Source organism: Scyliorhinus canicula, chromosome 10 (genome assembly GCF_902713615.1).
Source record: "Scyliorhinus canicula chromosome 10, sScyCan1.1, whole genome shotgun sequence".
Lineage (NCBI taxonomy): Eukaryota > Metazoa > Chordata > Chondrichthyes > Carcharhiniformes > Scyliorhinidae > Scyliorhinus > Scyliorhinus canicula.
Window position 1 is genome coordinate 27577088 of NC_052155.1, and position 14774 is coordinate 27591861.

Here is a 14774-nt window from a genome sequence, read left to right on the forward strand (position 1 = left end):
ACGTGGCTAAACGCGCTCACTAGGGGACTTTGTCTCCTTTTGGGAAGATCATGCCAATGTGATTTTACTAGAAAAAGTTATTGATAGGTAGAAAATATACTTGTGCGATGTTTATTTTTAAGCAGGCAAAGTCGCCATTGTCCCAGATGGCCATAGGCTGCTTTGCGGGGCCGGTTTAGCTCAGTGGGCTAGACAGCTGGTTTGTGATGCAGAACAAGTCCAGCAGTGAGGGTTTAATTCCTCTACTGGCTGAGGGTATTAATGTAAACCCCACCTTGTGCCTTGCCTGAGGTATGGTGATCCTCAGGTTAAATCACCACCATTCAGTTCTCCCCATCAAAGGGGAAAGTGGCCCAAGGTCATCTGGGACTATGGTGACTTTATCTTATGTTTAAGCTATCTCTAGGGGGGATGGCACTCCCATGGGTTTAGCATGAATTAATGTTTTGATTTAATATTTCACATGTGTGTTTGACGATAGACAAAAAGCATATTAAAAAACGAACATGGAAGCTAAATATGTACATGGGGAGGGGGGCATAATGATACACCGATTGGATGAGAAGGAGTGAGGGCAGGCTCATGTGGAGTATCTACTTGTTGGGCTAAATGGGCTGTCGCTGTGCTGTAAAGTTTTGTTTTGTAATTCTAAGTAAACTCCTATTTTGTAGACTCAGTCCAGCTCTTTCACCGAATACTCTCATCGACAATCCTCTATTTGCGGAAACTTTCAACCTGACAGCCAGAGAACTCCCAGTAGTTTTGCTGCTTTATCAATTGAAGTGAAGTCACATCAAAGAGCTTAAATACATTTAAAAAAATTATAAGTGGGGTAATGAGTCATCGTATCAAGTTTTTGCTTTACTTGCCATGTTCCCACAATCATTGGCTGACGTCATATGTTTTGAACGTTTGTTAAGTGGCTGTCGCATCCTGTGCAGAACAATCTCCCAGCCTTTCAGAAGAATGGAGGGGTTACTTTCAGATATTGAACTCCTTATCTACTTTGACCAGCCAAGTACAAACTTTCAGGCAATGTCAATCACTGATTGCAGCCCTGCTTAGTCAACTGGAATGAATAGATATGTCGATTTTAAAAGGTCGCTGTAATTGCTGATGATTGGCACTGCCATGGTTGATGGAGCTTAATGGAGTTGCTTGCAGAATTTGAAGCTCGACCTTCAAGCTGAGGCCTCAGTATTGCTTTTGGAGCCCAGGTCAGAGGGAAGCTGGCTGAGGAGGGCCTGGGATTGGGTAGGGCAATCCGGCCCCAGTAGCCTCCGTCACCAAGGCCAGGAATTGGTTGAAGGGGTAGTGCAGGTACAGATGTGCTCCATCTTTTCGCATTGCATGACTGCCCCTGCCTCCAGGTTCTGACACAGGTCTCGTGTTAATCCGCGGAGCGAAGGCTGTGGGAGGTTGGCAAGCCAGTCTAACCAAGGCAATGGCGGTGGTAGAGCTCAGAGTTTGTATGGCCACAGCATGAGCATCACAGGGAGCTTCCATTAGTGGCACAGCCCTCTGCAGGGTCTGTGTAGCTGCAGCTTCTACTCAGATGTCCACACTCTCCATGGACAGTGTTGATGTCTTGCTTTGAAAGCCAGGACAAGTTGGTAGTGGACACCTTTACGTGTTCCAGAAACATCCTGGAAGGCAGTTCAGTCATCTGATCATTTGTTGGTGCTCAGAACTTAATTTTAAATTCTGAGCACCTAAAGGGCGGCATGGTGGCACAGCTGCCTCACAGCACCAGACATGGGTTCAATTCCGGCCTTGGGTGAATGTGTAGAGTTTGCACATTCTCCCCATGTTTGCATGCGTTTCCTCTGGTCTCTTCCCACAATCCAAAGATGTGCAGGTTAGGTGGATTGGCCATGCTTAATTGCCCCTTGGTGTCCAATGATTCAGGCTAGGTGGGATTATGAGGATAGGGCGGGAGAGTGGGCCGAGGTAGAATGCACCTTTGGAGGATCAGTGCAGAATCGATGGGCTGAATGGCCTATGATTCTAAAGTTTGTATCCACTATCCTCTTCAGCAGAGCGAGGACATGAGCTGGCCTTCCAGTGAACTGTTTTCATGCTGGTTTGTACTTGCAAAATCACCCACTGTGGACTCTTCAAACGCATTGTACTCGGAGGAGGCGTGCTCATTGTTCTATTAATGCTTGGGAATGTTAAAGTGGGTGCCAATTCTCCCTTGTAGTCTATGTGACTGCAATAACTGAGGTAGCTAATGAACCTAAAAACACAGAACTGTGATAAGGGTTAATAAGTAACGGAAAGAGTGACCACCAGCAGGTTGTCATGTTGCTTGTGCAACGGTGTGAGTGAGAATGCTAAGGAAGGTGCTCAAACACCCCACTGTCCCTGACCTTCAGCACAGACATCTTGCACAGTGCAAGTCTTCTCTCTCTGTACCGTCTCCCAATATTGATATGGTGGCAGGACCTCCTACTGTGCTCAGCTGCCCCTTCCTTTTGTTTCCTGCAAGAGGTGTGGAATTGGGTTATCATTTCCAACAACACTAAAGAAGCTTGACACTATCCAGGACAAAGCAGCCCGCTTGATTGCTCTTCCACAAACATTCAATCCCACCGCCGCTGATAAACAGCGATGACACAAAAAGAAGGCGGCGGTTAATGCCATCTTGTCTCGGGGAAAAGGCTGAGCAGATTTCACTGGTTCAAATGCCGTATCCGAGATTCATATTTGGTGCTTGGAGCCTGCACGGGATGTTTATGGAGCCTCCCTACCCACCAACCGGCTCTATTCCTCCCTCACGATTCACCCAAACGACCGTCTCAACCTGAGCTACTCTAGGTACTGCGCATGCTCCAGCTCACCACGCACGGGGAGTGATTGACAGCAACTCCGGACCAATAGGAGGAAGGGGAGGACTGAGCGGGAGCAGCTGGTCCTCCAACCAATCGGAGTGAATGAGAGTCGGGACTGAGCCCAAATCTCTCTCACTGGCTGAAACTCTGCATCATTTTGAAAGCTGATTTCTCTCAAACTCCAGGAGAAAACTGGACCTTCCTGTTTGTGGCATTAAACAGATGAGAGGAAATGAAGGGATCTGGAAAGCAGCAGATTCTTCATGTTGTTCCAGGAAAGTGGGGCCTGTGGAATGTCAGGTTTTACACGGCACATGCTCAGCCTGTGGTTTCACGCTGCATAAAGAATCTGAAAACAAGGCAAGGGAATAATAAAAATCGCTTATTGTCACGAGTAGGCTTCAATGAAGTTACGGTGAAAAGCCCCTAGTCGCCACATTCCGGCGCCTGTCCGGGGAGGCTGGTACGGGAATAAACAATTAATGGTAGGACCCGAGGAACTACAGAGGGTCAGAGAGACCTTGGTAGGCATTTCCATAGGTCCCTGAAGTCAGGAGAACAGATAGATAGGATAGCTGAAAAGAAATATGGAATATGTGCCTATATTAATCGAGGCATAGAATATAAGAGGAGGGAGGCTATGATGGAATGGGCGGCACGGTAGCAGAGTGGTTAGCACTGTTGCTTCACAACACCAGGGTCCCAGGTTCGATTTCTGGCATGGGTCACTGTCTGTGCGGAGTTTGCACATTCTCCCTGTGTGGGTTTTCTCCGGGTGCTCAGGTTTCCTCCCACAAGTCCCAAATTACATCCCTGTTTTGGTGATTTGGACATTCTAAATTATCCTTCAGTAATAATAATTATTATTATAATCGCTTATTGTCGCAAGTAGGCTTCAATGCAGTTACTGTGAAAATCCCCTAGTCGCCACATTCCGGCGTTTGTTCAGGGAGGCCGGTACAGGAATTGAACCCACGCTGCTGGCATTGTTCTGCATTACAAATACTATTATTTGGTTATGAAATGATTTGGAATTACTTCACGATATGACAAAGGACTACATAAATACAAGTTTATTTTGTTTCAATTCTACCACGCATCGCCGCAAGTAATTATTTTTACACATTTTTACACAGGGCAGCACGGTAACACAAGTGGCTCGCACTGTGGCTTCACAGGGCCAGAGTCCCAGGTTCGATTCCCCGCTGGTTCACTGTCTGTGCGGAGTCTGCACGTTCTCCCCGTGTCTGTGTGGGTTTCCACCGGGAGCTCCGGTTTCCTCCCACAGTCCAAAGACGTGCAGGTTAGGTGGATTGGCCAGGCTAAATTGTCCTTAGTGTCCAAAAGGTTAGGAGGGGTTACTGAGTTAAGGAGATAGGGTGGAAGTGAGGGCTTAAGTGGGTCGGTGCAGACCCGATGGGCCGAATGGCCTCCTTCTGCACTGTATCTTCTATGTTCTATAATCTAGTTCCAATGAGAAATGCTCCTTTGTCAACTTGTTCCCATTCGGGCCAAAAAGTATTAAGAAAAATGATGGCTGACAATTTCCACTGTGCCGAAAAAGAAAACTGGAACAGATTATGAGAGTCTTTATTAATAAACATGAAAACACAAAAGTATTGCATATTTTCACTGAGATTCCCATCTCAGAAACATTGCCCAACTTTGCCCATGTCTCAGCTTATGTGTTGCTGAAACCCTCATTTGTGCCTTTTTTTATCTCCAGGGTCAACTTTTCCAATGCACTCAAGTGAGAGTACAGGTCCAACATGTTGCCTATAGGGAGAAATATAACAATAATAATAACTTAATGTCACAAGTAGGCATCAATGAAGTTATTGTGAAAAGCCCCTAGTCGCCACATTCTGGTGGCTGTTCGGGGAGGTCGATACGGGAATTGAACCTGCGCTGCTGGCCTTGTTCTGCATTACAATGCCAGCTGTTTAGCCTACTGTGCTAAACCGGCCCTGAGGAGCAATTTGTTCAAGAAACCCTGGATGTTGAGAACAATCCAGGATTGGATAAGGAGAAAGAGAAAGGCTTTTGGCAAGTCCAAAGGGAGGAATTCAACTGTGGCCCTAGAGGAATATAGGGCGTGATTCTCCCAGACAGGGAGAAATCGTAAGGCTGGCGTCAAAACCGGGCGGGTTTGACGCCAGCCTCCCCCTCCCCGACCGGGAACCGATTCTGGTCCCCGGTCGGGGCTAGCATGTCGCAGCCGTGAACTCCGGTATCGCGTTAAGCCCGCTTGCCAGAGTTTGCGCCGGCTGACGCGTCACATGACGTCAGCCGCGCATGCGCGGATTGGAAGACCCCAACCCGCGCATGCGCAGATGACGTCATCGCGCATTTGCGTGAAACCCGCGCATGCGCGGGCCGGGATGCCCCTCAGCCGCCCCGCGAAGTGATACAGCGGGGCGGCAGAAGGACAAAGAGTGCGTGGGAATCGGACCCGCTGCCCGCGATCGGTGCCCACCGATCGCGGGCCCATGGCACCCTTAGCACGGCCGTGGTACTGCCGTGCCAATCGGTGCCATGGTTTTCAAAATCGGGACTTTACGGCCGTTTTTACGAACGGCCAGACCAGGTGTGTTTGCCGTTCGTAAAAACGGCCGTAAAGGGCTTGGACTTCGGCCCATCGGCCAGCTGAGAATCGCTGCTGGCCGTAAAAAAACGGCGGCAGCGATTCGTGTCAGGAGTCGGGCGTGGTGGGGGGGGGGGAGAATAGCGGGAGGGCGTCAGACTAGCGTGGCCGTAAAAATTAACGAACCCAGCTATTCTCCGCACCGTCGTGAGTGCGGAGAATTGCGCCCATAGTGTTATAGGTCAGGGTTGAGAGAATCCCAAAGTGTATCATGGAGTTCACCTGACCCACAACTTTTAATAGATTGTGGTATGGGGAGCACACGGCCCACTCTACAGGTGTGGTGCAGCAGAAATGGAAAAGTATTTTTTGAAATGAAACAATGTTTAATCTATGAACTCAAGTTAACCTTTTTAAAACAAACAGTGAATATCTTAGCAACCATTAATTCAAATACACCCCCCAAAGAATACAACACTAAATAATCTGTATGCTGTTCTTTTAACATCCAGAAGAATGACAAGGAGGACCACCGTCCAATGTAGGAGGAAGACTAACAACCTCCAATGAGCTGCAAGGTAAGTTAACACCTCTTTTCTGGCATTGTTCTGCCTGTCACCCCTCAAATTCCCAAACTGCACCCCGCCACCACGCCCCCTGCCCCAACTATCTCCCTAAATCACTGGCTGACACTTCGCAACCTCCCCACATCCAATCTTCATGCTTGAACCAGAACCCCTGACACCCATCAGCATAACCCTTTTGTGTCCGGTGCGGTGCCCACGCATGCCACCGTTCAATGACAGCCTGGGTGGCAGCATGGGCTCGCAGGGCAACATGTGTACCTTCGATCACCCCAGGACCTGGTGCATCCTGGTAATGACAGAAAATCCTGAAACTTGGGCACCTTGGTGGGCGTGGACCAGCTGGAAGTTGATATAGTCAGAAGCCCGGGCATACAGGACATCCGTAACCTCTCGGATGAGCTATTGGGCTCTAGATTGTGAAATGCCACACAGGTCCCTGCTCAGCCCTGGAATGACCTGGTGGTATAAAAGCTCAGTGACCTTACCTCAAGTGGAACCTTGCACCATGCAGAACCATCACATTGACGAAAGAAAAATGCCAAGTTATAAGTGTGCTTATGACTATTACAAATAGCATGGGGAAGACCTCTTGTTATTCTGTGTCTTATACAATCTCTATAAACCTAGAGTACGTTCACTAGCCGAGCCTTGTGAAGCAGCAACTGATGCAAATTAATTCAGCAAAGTTGGCCACTCACCTGCAGGCTGGTTTGAGTGTCTACCTGAACCCCGGGGTAGTTCAGCAGGAGTCGCACCAAGTTCTCGTGTCCAGATTGTGCCGCCAGGTGTAACGGTGTGTACCCTGACTGAAAGCAGCAACAATATTGGTTTTAGCCCCAGGTCAACACGTATTTCCACAACACTAACTGGAAAACAATTACTCAATTTTCGCAGGGAAGATGACAAATTATAACTTCGTGAAAGAGGCACCATCTTCCGAAAAAAGGTGACCTCAATTTTAATGATTTCCAGAATAATGAAGAGTAATCGCAGCCGGTTATCCCCCACAACGAAATGCCGATTTACACTGTTTCTCCAGAGTCTCCACAGACCTGTCGCTGAAGCTACAGTGGCCAAACAGATTAAACCCCTTCAGAGATTCACCGCCGTTGTTTACAGGACTTGGCAGAGTTCATGTGTCGAGCAACTTCAACCGAGAGCACTGGCTTGTGAAATGAATATGGCTGAAGTCTGCCTTCTGTATTCAGGCTAAGCTCTCCTGAATTTAAAACAAACCTAGAACCTCTCATTTTGACTCTGCTGTTATTAGCTCTAAAACCTAAACCTAAACGTACAAACAAGACTAAACATGGGAATGACATGGGAGGCCCCACTCCAGTCAAGTCTGGTCCAATAATTAAAGGATTTATGAGTATATTTAATTCCTTTTTTGGATAAAAATGCATCAGGAAATGATTTCCCTTATCTTGTGAGGAGTACTTCCCAGATGCTACACAATGCTGACCTTCTCTTCATTGTACTAGCGTGGCTGTAGCCTCGGAATTCATGACCCCACACATCTTTAATCACTGAGTAAAACAGGAGAATTTGCAACCAACTTTGGGACCATGTATACTCATGAACAGTAGCAGCAGTGATTTTCTGCATCAATGATTGTATTGGATAATATCACATGGCCCCTTAATGTCTGCCATAAATAGATCTCTGCATCCTTTATCTGAGCTGATTTCAACTCAATATACTCCCGATAATGTATTTTAATGAAAAGATTCATTTGCAATGAGGGCTTTGATCCTAAACTCAAGATGCGGAAGTATAGGAACAGGAGCAGGCCATTCAGCCCTGGGGCATGATTTGATATTCAGTGAGATCATGGTTGATCTGTAGCTTAGCTCACTCCACCTACCCTGGCTCCAGTCTATCTCCTTTTGTACCCTTGGCTGGCAAGAATCTAGCAATCCGAGCCTTAAACTGGTGAATTGTGTTACCACGTTTGCTTCCTATGGGAAAGAATCCTTTACAGTCCTTTGCATTAAAACTGTACTTTAAAAAAGATAAATTTAGAGTGCTCAATTCATATTTTCCAATTAAGGGGCAATTTAGCATAGCCAATCCACCTACCCTGCACATCTTTGGGTTGTGGGGGCGAAATCCATGCAAACACGGGCAGAATGTGCAAACGCCACACGGACAGTGATCCAGAGCCGGGATCGACCCTGGGACCTCAGCGCAGTGAGGCAGCAGTGCTAACCATTGCGCCATCGTGCTGCCCTTTCATTGAAATTGTACTTAGCTTCACTCGTGATGGCCTGGCTCTAATTGTTTTTTGATCATTCATGGGAGGGCTGTGGCTGTTGCTGAGTAAGCCAGCATTCCTAATTTCCCTTGAGACGGTGATGGTGAACCACCTGAATGAACTGCTGTGTGGTGTGGGTACACCCACAGTGCTGTTAAGAAGGGAGTTCCAGGATATTTACCTGACTACAATGAAGGAACGGTGATATATTTCCAAGTCAGGAGGGTGAGTGACTTGGAGGGGAACCTCCAGGTGATGGGGTTCCAGGGTATCTGCTGCCCTTGTCCTTCTAGATGGTAGTGGCCACGAGTTTGGAAGATGCTGTCTAAGGAACTTTGTTGAGTTACTGCAGTGCAGATGGTGCACACGGTTGCCACTGTTGGTCGATGGTGGAGGGTTTGAATGTTTGTGGATGGGGGAGCATCAAGCTAGTTGCTTTGTCCTGGATGGTTTTGAGCTTCTTGAGGGTTTTTGTAGCTGCACTCATCCAGGCAAGTGGAGAGTATTCCATCACACGCCTGACTTGTAGATGGTGGACAGGCTTTGGGAAATCAGGTGAGCTATTCGCTGCAGGATTCCTAGCATCTGACCTGCCCTTGTAGCTAGTCCAGTTCAGTTTCTGGTAAATGGTAAGCCCCAGGATGTTGATGGTGGGGGATTCAGCGATAGTGATGCCATTTGAATCTCAAGGGGCGATGGTTAGATTCCCTCTTGTTGGAGATGGTCATTGCCTGCCATTTGTGTGGCATGAATGTTGCTTGCCACTTGTCACCCTAAGCCTAGACATTGTCCAGGTCTTGTGGCATTTGGACATGGGTTGTTCTAGTATCTGAGGAGTTGTGATTGGTGCTGAACATTGTGCAATCATCAGTGAACATCCCCACTACTGACCTTATAATGAATGGAAGGTCATTGATGAAGCAGCTGAAGCTGGTTAGGCCTAAGTTAACGTAGAACATACAGTGCAGAAGGAGGCCATTCGGCCTGTTGAGTCTGCACCGACCTACTTAAGGCCTCACTTCCACCCTATCCCCCTCCTAACCTTTTTGGCCACTAAGGGCAATTTATCACGGCCAATCGAGCTAACCTGCACGTCGACTGTGGGAGGAAACCGGAGCACCTGATGGAAACCCACATAGACACGGGCGAAAGTGCAGACTCCACACAATGTCCCAGCAGGAATCGAACCTGGGACCCTGGTGCTGTGAAGCCATAGTGCTAGCCACTTGTGCTACCGTGCTGCCCTTAAAGTTCCATTGAACCTAGACTCAACCTCAGGAGAGAACGATTCCCTCAATCTACCCTATCAATTCCTTTGAAAATCATAAAAATCTACATCAAATTAACCCTTAATCTGTTTGCTTTTACAATGCAACCAATCTGATTGATGCATATAACCTTCTGCAGTCATGTGACTATGCCATGATGCTGCCTTGGAGACAGACAGCTGAAGATCAGTTCAATGAAGCCTCTCACAGAGACTGACACTGATGCCAAAACTGCAGTCCTTATGCATGAAATACAACCTCCTAAACTCCAGGAATATAAACTTAGTTTATGCAATCTCTCCATGCCATTTAAGACTTGGAGCCCTGATAACATTCTGACAACAAAGCAGGTGCTTTCATTTGTTTGTTCAGTGCTCCATTCTCGAGGACATGAAATCCTCAGTTAAAAAAAATTCAATAATATGGATTTGCCACTGAAAGTGATATTTGGCTGAGGACAGCCAGAACTGCTTCAAAAGTTAAAAAGCGGACCTTGGTGGGGTATCTCGTTGCTTACATTTGTCAACCGGTCAGATTTTTGTGTGAGGAGGATGTCAACTCTTACTACCTCGCTTGCCTGCTCCTTCGATAGTTGTCCTTCGTTGGTGGTCTTCGGAGTCTCACTGCGTATGGTTGCAGGCACCTTGGTGAGGATCTCCCTCACAAACTCCATCTGGCCAAAATGTGCGGCCACATGAAGGGCTGTGAATCCCGTCTTTAGGGAAGGAAAGGAATCTGATTAGATTATGCTGCATTCAAGATTCAAAGAGCACAGGGCCTCCCTAGATGTGTGTGCACTCATCCTGAGGAAAGGACCTAGAGGTGAGAAAAACCTCAAGGTCGTAACAGCCAACAATGATAAAATCACTGGCAAACTACTCACATCACTACCAGGAAGATTGTGGCAAATGTAAAAATGTTGCTTTTGAAGAGACGGTGGAATTTTACATTCAGAATACATACAGAATAACAGACAATGGTAGTCTGTTACATTCAGAATATATTCATAATAAAACATTGGTAGTTTGGCTTTTAAGTTATTTGGTTCAGATGTAGAATATAGTATAAATGCATTCCTGTACGATTACTGATAGTTTGTTGGATACTGAATGGCTAATGGGCTGATTGTAAGCAAATAAAACTCAATGGCTGTATTCTCTTTTGAATTAGTGGGGCTTTGGGTAAGCGGTCACGTGATGTTAAATGTCACTGCATCAAACCTGCCAAACTGCGTCTGAATTTGTTTCCAATTAACTGCTAGCTCCCTTTAAGACCTGTCAGAAACCTACCACACCAAATTTTAATAGGGTCAAGGGGTAGTGGCTAATCCCTCGCCCCACCCTTCTGAATTTCTGGCCTAAACTGCATAACAGCCACCATTACGTCAGCGATGAAAAGACCTGCCCCAAGGTGTCTCCGAGATGCACACCTCGCTGAGGAGGTCATTTTGTTAGCTTCTACTTGAAGGTTGCACTTGTATTTGGGGTAGGGTCTTTGCTGCTATATTTACTCAGCTTAGTTCAAAGAACAGCTTTGTACTCTGGGTCTCCTAATGAGAAATTCTTTATCATGTTATTATGAATCATAGAATAGAATCCCTACAGTGCAGAAGGAGGCAATTCGGCCCATCGAATCTGCACATACTCTCTGAAAGAGCAAGGCCTAATCCACTGCCCTCGCCCTGTAACCCCGCTTGGAGGCGATTTAGCATTACCAATCCACCTAACCTGCACATCTTTGGACTGTGGGAGGAAACCGGAGCACCCGGAGGAAACCCACGCAGACACAGGGAGAACGTACAAACTCCACACAGACAGTGACCCAAGCCAGAATTGAAGCCGGGTGTCTGGCGCTGTGAGGCAGCAGTGCTGACCACTGTGCCACCGTGCCGTCCTATGAAGAAGGAGGCAATGAAAAAAAGGAAAATAAACATGCATTTATTTATATAGCCCTTACATGATCATCCGTGGCTCAAAGTGCTTTGTACCCAGTTAAGTATTTTTGACGTGCAGCTGCTGTTGTAATGCAGTAAACACTGCAGCTAATTTGCAGATCACAAGTTCCACAAACAGCAACAAGATAATGATGAGATGATCAGTTTTTTTGGTGTTGATTAAGGGAGAAATATTGGTCAGGACGTCAGGGCTAACCAACCTGCTCCTCTCCAAAATAATGAGAAGCTTTTATGTTCACTGAGAGAGCAGACAGGGCCTTGTTTTAAAGTCTTGTACAAAAGACAGCACCTGAAGCAGGGTAGCGCTCCCTCAGTGCTGCATGAGATTTATTGATTTATGTGCTTAAGTTCTGGAGTGGGACTTGAAACCTATCTTTCTCACTCAGACGCAAGTATAGCTACCAACTGAGCTATGGCTGACACCCATAAAGACAGGAAGAGGTTATAGTTTGAAGGCGCTTAAGAATTAGACAACAGCAAAGATATATTTTTCTATCAAGTAAACCTTCACTCACCAGGGACTACAGACTAAAATATTTTACTTAGGCAACCCCAAAGAATTCGTCTCCTCTTCACCTGTAAATTGCTGTGTTGCATAAATTGGGCTGAATTCTCTGGTTCCCCCAGCCGCGTGTTTCTCGGTGGCGCTCCATTCGCTGGCAGCGGGATTCTCTACTCCCGCCGCTTGTCAATAGGAATTCCCGTTGAAGTCACCTCATGCCGCTGGGAAACACATGGGCAGCGGTGCGCTGCTGGCAGGAACAGAGAATCCCCATTTTGTAGTGCCACAATGTTGGATAGCCATCCTATATGTACGCGCAGTTGGAAATTATGCACGGGGCTTTGTGGAGGGGAGGGAGCATTTTAATATCTAAATGTGCCTCTAGATTGCTTGAGTTCGTTGCTTCTGATGCCAGCACTCTACACCTTGAGCATCCTCAAAGTGGGTGGAGATCTGGTGTGACAGATTTCATAGAATCATCATTGAATCATAGAATCTCAAGGGCAGCACAGTGGCGCAGTGGTTAGCACTGCTGCCCCACGGCGCCGAGGACCCGAGTCCAAACCCGGCCCCGGGTAACGGCCCGTGTGGATATGCACATTCTCTCTGTGTCTGTGTGGGTTTCACCCCCACAACTCAAAGATCTGCCAGGTAGGTGGATTGGCCATGCTAAACTGCCCCTTAATTAGAAAAAGAAAAAAAAAAGAATTACAGAATCACTACAGTGCAGATGGGCCATTTGGCCCATCGAGTCTGCACCGGCATTTCGAATGTGCACTCTACCCATGTCCACTCCCCCATCCACCCCATCCTATCCCCATTACCCCATAACCACCTAGCCCGCACATCTTTGGACTGTGGGAGGAAACCGGAGCACCCAGGGGAAACCCGTGCAGACATGGGGAGAAAACGCAAAATCCACAGTCAGTCACCCAAGGCTGGAATTGGTCCCAGGTCCCTGGCGCTGTGAGGCAGCAGTGCCACAATGCTGACAAGTTTTTCCATTAAGTCAACCATTTTAGCCCATCAGAAAATCTGAGCTGTATCGTAAACCATGGATAGGTTCTGTGCACAATGTAAGCGCCTTGAATTGGTTAGACTTTTATCTAAGGCGTGTCTGTGTTCTACAGCATTAATGTGTAAGCAACGTCAGAGTTCATGGAATAAAAGGGACAGTAGCAACATGAATTGGCTGAGTGGCAGGAAATGAAAAGTAGTGGAGAACAGTTGTTTCTCAGACTGGACAATATTTATAGTGGATTTTCCCAGGGATTGACGACGGCAACTGGAAGTATTGTGACCCATGAGGAGGATGGTGCGGAACTTAAAAAGAGCATTGATGGGTTGATGGAATGAGTGGGCAAGTGGGAGATAGAATTTAATACAAGGAAGTTTGAAGTGATTCATTTTGTTCGGGCGAATGCACAGAGACAATATAAAAGAATGTGTACATTTCTAAAGGGGTGCAGGAGCTGTCAAAGCTTTGCTTCTTCCATTCATCAGGGAAGATTTGGAAGAGATTTGGTATTCTTGCAAATCAGTCCTGATCAATGCAAGACAAAAAGCTTCGACAGAATGTTTCTTTCTCAGTAGTACTCAAGTTTGGTACCACCAAGAGACTGATATAAATTCAAACTGAAAGAGAATATAGAATAAATAAACAGGCAATGTCTTTAACCTTTGTACTGGATATTTTAAAGGATATAGTGCCTTTGAGGGCTTCCAGGACATTGATGTGCCCATTTTTAGAAGCTAAATGAATTGCATTCATCCCCTCCTGGTAAATGAAAAGAAAAAAGAAACAATCAAAATAATTACATTCAGGAATAATAATAATCAACAAATATAGCAAGCAAGAAAAATGCTCGACCTCATTCAAAATTTAACATAATCCTGTCTTTAAACTTGTTCAGAATATTGGCAATAAATTGTAGCATGGAGCTAATTTGCTCTAATTTGGGGGGGGGGGGGGGGGGGCGCTATTGGGTGGTGGGGAGAATTCAGGCTCTGTGGGGGTGGGGGGCTGGTTGGGTTCACTCCGGAGGGAGGCGGCCCGTTTCACTCCGGAGAGGGGCCGGGCGGGACTTACATTTGGGCCCGTAGGTTGGGGGTGGGGGGGGGGGGGGGGGGAATCCCATGCAGCTGGAGGCCAGGTGTTGGGGGGGGGGGGGGGGGCTATCCCATTGGGGGTTCGGGTGGGTGGGGGCTGTCCCATGCGGTCCTCGGGCTGGGTTCTTAGAATTGTTATGCTGAAGTTAGAAGTAGTTTTATTTCAGCTTTGTGTTGTTGGAATCATAGAATCAAAAAATCATCGATTCTGGGTCTGCTCTGGGGATGTCAGGATCCGGGTCCAATTAAGGGGGGTGAGGGGAGGGGGTGTATCGGGCCTACTCTGGGGATATTGGAGTTGGGTTCACTCTGGGGTGTTGGGTCAACTCCTGGGAGGACAGGGGGTAAGGGGCGGTGGTGGTGATCGGGTCCGTTCTGGGGGGCATCTGTGAGGGTAAACCCTTACCTGGGAATGTTTCAGAGAAATTCCCCAGCGCATCATTGGGGTACCCCAAAATCCGACGCTGGGGGGTACAGGAAGTTATAGGCCACGGATTTGTGGGAACGGGCCATTAGCACCAAGCATGATGATTTTAAAAAAGTCTGAAAAGAAAATCTGGTTTAAAAAAAAACTAGGACCCTAGGACCCACTTCCAACAGATAGGGGACTGTGTAAAGATGATTAAATAAGGAATTGGAGCACCTATGTGATTTGTAACTTGTAAATAAATGTGAGTAT

The 14774-nt window shown here is 47.0% G+C and overlaps 1 protein-coding gene across 1 annotated transcript in view; it reads right to left on the bottom strand.

Moving 5' to 3' along the window:
• Positions 1-14774, bottom strand: part of trpn1 (transient receptor potential cation channel, subfamily N, member 1) — a 162570-nt gene that overhangs the window by 44381 nt on the left and 103415 nt on the right. Inside the window, exons 20-22 of the mRNA XM_038810458.1 lie at positions 13665-13763; positions 10099-10245; positions 6704-6811 (exon numbers count right to left, since the gene is read on the bottom strand). Of these exons, the coding sequence (XP_038666386.1) occupies positions 6704-6811; positions 10099-10245; positions 13665-13763 (354 nt within the window). The remainder of the gene's footprint in view (positions 1-6703; positions 6812-10098; positions 10246-13664; positions 13764-14774) is intronic.